General features: G+C 62.1%; 1 protein-coding gene and 1 long non-coding RNA gene across 3 annotated transcripts; both read right to left on the bottom strand.

The window, feature by feature from the left end:
- Positions 1-647: 647 nt before the first annotated feature.
- Positions 648-1,386, bottom strand: LOC141941682 (uncharacterized). The gene is made up of 2 exons (XR_012628388.1): positions 1,256-1,386; positions 648-966 (listed from the first exon to the last, which is right to left on the bottom strand). It is a non-coding gene; the product is annotated as an uncharacterized LOC141941682 (long non-coding RNA).
- A 394-nt stretch (positions 1,387-1,780) lies between these two features.
- TRIM35 (tripartite motif containing 35) lies at positions 1,781-7,023 on the bottom strand. Of its 2 annotated transcripts, none has more exons than XM_074864652.1 (7): positions 6,912-7,023; positions 5,738-6,185; positions 4,606-4,737; positions 3,841-4,071; positions 3,671-3,693; positions 3,079-3,200; positions 1,781-2,474 (listed from the first exon to the last, which is right to left on the bottom strand). In XM_074864652.1, exons 1-7 carry the CDS (start codon positions 6,992-6,994, stop codon positions 1,909-1,911), a joined length of 1,605 nt encoding a protein of 534 aa, XP_074720753.1. In that variant the 5' UTR covers positions 6,995-7,023; the 3' UTR covers positions 1,781-1,908. The 2 variants fall into 2 exon arrangements, with proteins under 2 accessions (XP_074720753.1, XP_074720754.1); XM_074864653.1 differs by having other exon boundaries at positions 4,606-4,701.
- Between the last annotated feature and the right edge of the window lie 328 nt (positions 7,024-7,351).

Here is a 7,351-nt window from a genome sequence, read left to right as displayed (position 1 = left end):
CGCTTGGATTCACCCCCCCTTTCCCCACCCAGCTGCTGGGGAGCCCCACTCACACCCCACACCCACCCAGTGTGGGTGCCCCCCCCACGCCCAGCACCGGGATGGGTGGGGATCGGGGTCCCGGGCAGCCCGCAGGGAGCGGGAGATCCAACCCATCGCTCCCTTCCTCGGCAGGAGCAGCCAAAAATGGTGCTAAAATAATAGTAATAATAATAATAATAGTTACTGGGATGCTTCTAACTGCTGCAAGGAGGAAGATTTGAGCTCAAAAAGGTCCTGCAAGGAACTGGTGTGTCCCAGGTGGGATTTTGGGGAAGGATGCAAAGGAGGGTCCCACACAAAATCCACCTCCCCCTTACCGGAGTTTTCCCCAAATTTGTCTTCCAATGTCGGATGTGCGAGCAAACGTTCAGTCCTGGGGCTGCCCATGGCTGCAGGCTTTAGGTTTCCACTTAAAGCCATTTCTCTGCCTCTGTGGGAATGAAATTAAGCTCAGGGGAAGATGCAGGTACTGTTTATTACACTAAAAAACGCAGAGTCTTAGGGAGCCAACCAGTTCATTAATTCACATTGCTTCCCACAAACCAATTTTTCACCAAAAGATTGGGAAAAAACTCAAAATGTTTCAGTTTCGTCAGCCAAAGAGATGCCTCATTTCACCCTTTATTGCCATTTTTACACCAGGCACTTGCTCTGGCACTCGCAGCCGTGGGAGGGAAACGCTCCCTTCGAACCCGACAAAGAGAAACGCCTCATCCTGCTCCAGCCCCGGCAACTCAAAGAGCTTCACCAGGTTTTTTTTTTTTTTCTCATTCCCAAATACTTCTGCCCAAATTGGCCAGGGGATGCCCAAATTTCCAGGCAGCGCCAGCTTTTCGGGGGGTGATGGGCAGCATCAGGGTACAGTGCAGGGAAGGAGATGGGATCCTCACGTCGATTTTCCTCTTTTCCCCGTATCCGTGGCTGCTGGGGTGGAAATAAGATAACGTCAGCCGACGGAAGGAAGGCGGAGGACCCCCAGGGTCGCCCCCGCACCGCACGCCTCCACCATCTCCCTTTTGTTTTTCTGCGCCAGCTCTCGTTCCTAAGGAGCATCCTATGCAAATGGTGAGAAACCATGGAAACCACCCGTTAATATCAGCATCCTGCCAGCGAGGTCCTGGGTGGCCGGGCTACGCCGGGCCACGAGGGCGGCATGGCCCACCAGGCACCCTCCCCTTCCCCAGGGTGTCACCTTTAATCCCCAAGTGCTCACCAGGATGGAGAAAAAAAGCCTTTTTTAGCAGGATTAATACCAGGCCAGATCCAGATGGGGTCGCAAAGGGTGGGTTTTCTCTCCTTCCATCCCACCTCTGAGCCTCCTCCACCTTCCAAACACCAACCGCGCATCATCACCTGACTCCCGGAGCTGGGGATTTACAGAAAAGCCCTTCAGAGGGGTAAAGTCATGGGGAGAAGAATCAGAGATGGGTTGTTACTCCTGAGGATGTTCCCATTAATGGTTTTTCTTGGAGAGGGGAGACACACACTTCTGCCCGTGTCCAGCCAAGCTGTGGGGGATTTTCCCGACCCTGGTGGCAAAGGCCACTGTCCCCCGCTTTACCCACTGCGGGGACACTCAGAGCCCTGCAAGCTGCAGCCCTTGCACACCCTTGAAAAACCCCCAGATTGTTTAATTTACTATTTACAGCCCCCGGCAGGGCGATACCTTCTCTCTGAAGCTTTCCCAGCTTTGATGCGTGGTGGAGAGGGGCAGGGAAGGAGCTAGTGCAGAGCCACATCAGCAGAGCAGAATGTTTATTAATGATTTAAAAAAAAAAAGAGACAGTACATACATAAATTCTTTTTTTTTTTCTCTGAGGAAGGCTGGAAAAGCATCTGGAGAAGCCCAAACGCAGGTGGAGGCCACTAGACAGGGACATCCTCGTGGATGCGGACCTGGAGGGGACAGATGCGGAGCGCCTCGGGCAGCGCGCCCGCCGGCGCGGCCCCCACGTAGAAATAGGGGAAGACGATGCCCCCGAAATTCTCGTGGAAGGTGTAGATGTGGCTCTTGCTGTCAGCGTTGTAGAAGGAAAGTTCCCCTTCGTCGCAGTCCAGCTCCACCCGGATCCGTCTCAGGTCGCCCAGCGCCGCTTCGGAACGCGCCGTGTTGGATGCTCGGCACATCTCGCCGTCCTTGCCGGGCAGGCGGTAAATATACCAAAAACCAGAGCGAGCGTCGTGGTGGAAGGTCCAGTGGGTGCCACCGCGTGGCTGGGCCACCCCCACCCGCCAGTTTGTGATGCCACCCAGGTCAACTTCCCAGGTGTGGAAGCCGGTGGAGAAGCCGCAGGAGCCCAGGATGCAGGGGGCCGAGGTGAAGCGCTCGGGGTTCTCCACCAGCAGCTTGTAGCCCCCGTTGGTGACGCTGGCGAGGTCCTCGGACACCGAGAGCCAGTTCGCTGCCGAGTTGGGGTCAAAGCTGAAGGGGACTGTGGTGGGGACATGGGTGTTAGGAGCCTGGCTTGCTGCAGGGGGGATGAGCTTATGGGGGGACCACAGCCCTGCAGGTATCCCTCCATCCATCCCTACACCCACCCATCCACCCACCCTCCATCCCTCCCTCCCTCCCCTCTGTCCCTACATCTCTCCCTCCATCCCTCCCTCAATTCCTCCACTCATCCATCCATCCTTCCCTCCCTCCACCTGTCCATCCCTCCCTCCACCCATCCATCCCTCCCTCCACCCATCCATCCCTCCCTGCCACCACCCGTCCATTCCTCCATCCCTACACCCACTCACCCCCTCCCTCCCTCCCTCCACCCATCCCTCCCTTCATCCCTACACCTACCCCTCCCTCCACCCATCCCTCACCCAGCTCACCATGGACAAACGCACCCTCCAGGGCTTCCCTTTTGGGGTGCAAGTGCCCCAGAGCGCCCTTTACACCCTCCAACCCCCTTCCCCAAACCCATCAGCTGTGGCTGCTTCACGCTCCTCTTCTCTCCAGCACCCACCACCCCTGGGGACAGCCCCCCACAAAAACTGCTTTAGCCCTGGGACAACCCCGTTTTGGGGGGACACCCAGCACCTCACCTACGGTGATGATGTCCAGCATCTTCTTCCACACGTTGTACTGCAGCGAGCCCAGGTACTTGGCGACGTTGAGGAGCATCCCTGAGGACACGGCCTCCGGCTCCTCGGCCGTGCAGGCGATCCTGGGGCAGGGGCAGAGGATGAAGACGGGGCAGAGGATGGACGAAGGGGCTGGGCTGGGTCTCCCGGCACCCCATGTTGTGGCAGGGGCTTCCCCACCAGCACCCCACATTTCCCAAACCTTGCTCTCGCCCCAGGAGGGTGGTGAATCATCCCAAGAGGGTCCCAGCACCAAATCTCCCCCCAATATCAGGGTTTTAATGCTTCCCCCAAGACCAGCAATGCTGCTTTGTTCCTGCACGTGTGCCCCCCACCTCCTGCCCGGAGGCACCCAGGGGTGCTACCTGGCCTTGGGGACCCCCAGAACCTTGCACCCAGACCTGGAGGGGACACATGGGTACTGGAAGTTGCTTGGGGCAAAGATCCCTCTCTGCAGGTGGGCAGGAGACCCTGCTCAGCCCCAGGGAGGGGACACAGAGGCTCAGCCATCCCGTGTCACCGGGCAGGGGACACATTGGGGACTGGGACTTACCTGCGCTTGCGGTTCTTGTGGGTCTGAAAGAGAAGGAGACACCAGGCATCAGACCCCCGGCTTCGAAGGGGTCACGGGGGCTTGCAAACCCCCAAAGGATCACCCTGCTCGCAGCCCAGCAGAGGCAGGAGTGTGCCACGGCAAGGGTGAGCACCCCAAGGGGGCTTTACCATGAGGAAGGTGTAGTCATCCTCCTTGAGGTCCGCCCGGAGCTGACAGGCTTCGTTGAGCAGGGCCCGACTCTCCTCTGCCAGCTGTTTCATCTTGCCCTCGATGAGGCCATGCTTGCGCCACGTCTCCTCCTGCAGCTGGGCCAGCAGCGCCTTCTCCTCGTCCCGCAGAAACTCGTGCAGCTTCTCAAACTCCCTCCTGATCTGCTCCTCCAGCCGCGTCGCTTCCACCTGCCCCATGCGGGGATGTCACCACCTCCCTTCGGAGCCCCCGACTCCCCCAGGTTCCCCAAATCCTCCCCGCTAAATGCTCCTCCGGAGCCCTCCGCCCAGCTCCAGCGCTCAGGGACTTGCTGGGACCACGTTGGGCTCCTAAAATCAGCGTCCTTGCTGCCACGGCAGGCACGGCTCCATCACCCTGGTCCCCAATTCCTCATCTCACCATCCCTGTCACCATCCCTGGATGTGTTTAAGGGCCGTTTGGATGAGCTGTTGGGGGATGTGGTGTAGGGGAGAACTTTGTAAGGTCGGGCTGAGGGTTGGACTCGATGATCCCAAGGGTCTTTTCCAGCCTGAATGATTCTGTGATCTGAGGCCTTCCTCCCCCCAGCATCACTCTCCTCACTCCGGGATGGAGCAGCCCGGGATGGGAGCAGCGCCCCAGGCCAAACATTCCCACCCAGGGTGTGTGGATGTGTGTAAACACATTTGGACACACATGTCAGGATCAGACCCTTTGCCTCCCTGCCAGGAGGAACCACGCACCTGGTTGTGTTTGGAGATGGACTCGTAGGAGCGATGCACAGCCCCAAAATCCTTCACCTTATCCCGCAGGGAGGTCTCCATGTTCTTCAGCTTGGCCTGCGGGGAGGAGACGCCTTCAGGACCCTCGTAAAGCTACGCCCAGGGTTGTTGATGCGGAAAGACAAAGAGCCCCAAACCCAGTAGGACGAGGTTAAGCAGGATCCTTGCTCAATCCACCCTTTCCCCTCCTGCGGTCGAGGTCTGCCAGCACTGCACGGGGTCAGCTCGGCGCCGGGCTGTGCAAACACGCTGCCCCTAAAGAGTTTTGCTCCGTGGTGAATCCTTCCCCCCCCGCGCTGTTTTTAAGCCCTTTTACAGACACACCGTCAAGTCCCTGCCTGTCCTGGCGCTGCAAGCAGGCGCTGCCCCACTCCCAGGGAGGCTCAGCACTGCAGGCAGCCTGCCAAGCCTGGCAAAACAGCAGCTTCACGGCCGTCCCGCGACATTTAAAACCTGGCTCATCCTCCATGGGCTGAGTCAGGGCGGCAGCGGCTGTTTTGCCGACTGGGAAACACGGCGGGTCCTGGCATGATGCCCAGCTGCCAGCCGGAACCCATCTCCTCCTCCTCCTCCTCCTCCCTATGCAGCCATGGCCCATCCCCACGGGGCTCGGGGCTGTCTCCCCATCCCACGTCCCTCCCCAGCTGGGGGAATTGTGCAACCCCCACCCCAAATCCACTCCCAACCCCGAGGCGTTGCTGCAATAACCAGCTCCTGCCGGAACCAGCATGGCCGGATCCAGCCCAACCCGGCAAAGGATTGAACGAGCCCAGGAAACGCAGGGACTGGGCTGTTCTCCAAACCCCTCAGAGCATCACCCCACTCCCATTTCCCGCAGGGCAAACGGCCGTGCCTGGGGGGACGGGGTGGCACTGAGTAATTATTAGGCAGGGAGAGCGTTGGGACCCACCCTGGCAGCGTGGCTGCTTCATCTTTCACCCTGTCCTGGCACGCCGGCGGGTACAACCACGAGCCAAAACCGTGCGTTGGCAAGTTTGTGCCGGGGATTTGCGCAAGCTGCACCCTTCCAGATGTTGGGGTGCCGCCCCGTGCCATCAGTCCCTCCTCCCTGCTTTCCCAGAGCGTCCCTCACCCTGAAATCTGCCGCCGCCTCCTGCACCAGCCGCATCTTGTGCCCTTCGTGCTGCTTGGAGCTCTGGCAGATGAAGCACGCCAGCTCCTTATCCTCCAGGCAGAAGAGTTTGGCTTCTTCGTGATGCAGGGGACAGAGAGCGACTGTCCGGCCCTGCCGCTGCCCTTCCTCCTTGAGGATCATCTCCACCAGGTTGTTGAGCGTGTGGTTGACGCGCAGGTCGTCGAAGGAAGAGGCCTCTTTGCAGACGGGGCACACGTGGTGCCGATGCTCCCAGGAACGGCTCACGCAGCCCTTGCAGAAGTTATGGCCGCAGCAAAGAGTCACGGCTTCCCGGAAAGGCTCGTAGCAGATGGGGCACAGTAGTTCCTCCTTGAAAGTGGCTGTGGAAGACGAGGTCAAGGCCACCGAGCTGCTGGTCGAGGGGCTGGCTCCCTTCTCCATGGCGCTGGGGAGAGAATGGATGAATGAGGCGGGGGGGGGGTCAGGCTGGAGCGGGGTTTTCCAGGAGCCCCGGCTGGAAAACCAGCCCCGATCCTGATGCAATCGGTTTCCTGCCGGTGACTCACCCCGCAGCTCCCTCCCCGGGCCGGCTCCCGCCTGAGTGACACGGCCCCGGGCCACTGCCAGTCGCCAAGGGCGGGTGAGCTCCGGCCACCGCGCCGGGATGTGGCCAGTCGGCGGGGAAGGGGCCGGGGGTGGGGGGGGCGGCCCGACCCTGCGCGGGGCTTGTGCCGGTGCCCGAATCCCCACTCCCGGGGCAGCCCCTGGTGCCCGAATCCCACTCCCGGGGCAGTTGCCGGGACCCGGACCTGGACCCCCACACCCGGACCCCAACCCTCGGGGCAGCCCGGGGGACCGGTGCTCCAACCTCTGTGCTGAGTCGGTGACCGGTCCCGGACCCCCACACGCCCAGACCCGGACCCCCACCCCCGGGGCAGCCCCGGTGCCCGGTGCTGCACCCTCAGTGCTGCTCCGGTGCCCTGACCGTGACCCCAACCTCCGGGGCTGCTCCGGTGCCCGGCCCCGCACTCCCACCCCCGCACCCCCACCCCCGGAGAGCTCCGGTGCCCGGGTCCCAACCCACGGGGCAGCCCGGGGCCCGGCCCGCTGCCCGTGCACGGCGGGGTCCCGGGGCAGGGGGGTAACGGGGCCGGTGGGGGGGGTGTCCTACCTTGCCGAGGGCGGGTGGTAGCGCTTGGAGCGGCCCCTCCGCCGCGACGAGCGGTGGAGGGCCCGGGCAGGAGCCTGCAGCATCCCGGGGCTCGGCCGGTGCTGGCGGCGGCGAGAGGACCCGGCGGGGCGGGCCGGGGCGGGGCGGGGGCCGGGCTGCAGCCGCCGGGGAGGGCTCTCGGCCGGGCACGGCCCCACCACCCCACCGGCCCCGCCCCGGAGGTTCTCCCGGCCCGGCCCCCCCCCGGCCTTCAGCGCTCCTGGTGCTGTTGGGGGGGGCATCTTGATCTATGACCCCCCCTGCCGTGTTTGTCCTGGGCGGGGTGGGGGGGTTCAGGCCTTTTCTGACCCCCCCTCCGTGGGACTGGGACCGCTGACACCCACTTGCCCACCTCTCTCTGCGATTGCAGGAGCTGGAGGCTGCTGGGTCCCTTCTTGAGG

This window comes from Strix uralensis, chromosome 3, assembly GCF_047716275.1.
Source record: "Strix uralensis isolate ZFMK-TIS-50842 chromosome 3, bStrUra1, whole genome shotgun sequence".
Classification (NCBI taxonomy): domain Eukaryota; kingdom Metazoa; phylum Chordata; class Aves; order Strigiformes; family Strigidae; genus Strix; species Strix uralensis.
Note: the sequence above shows the minus strand (reverse complement) of the source record. Positions and strands in the feature narration are given on the sequence as shown.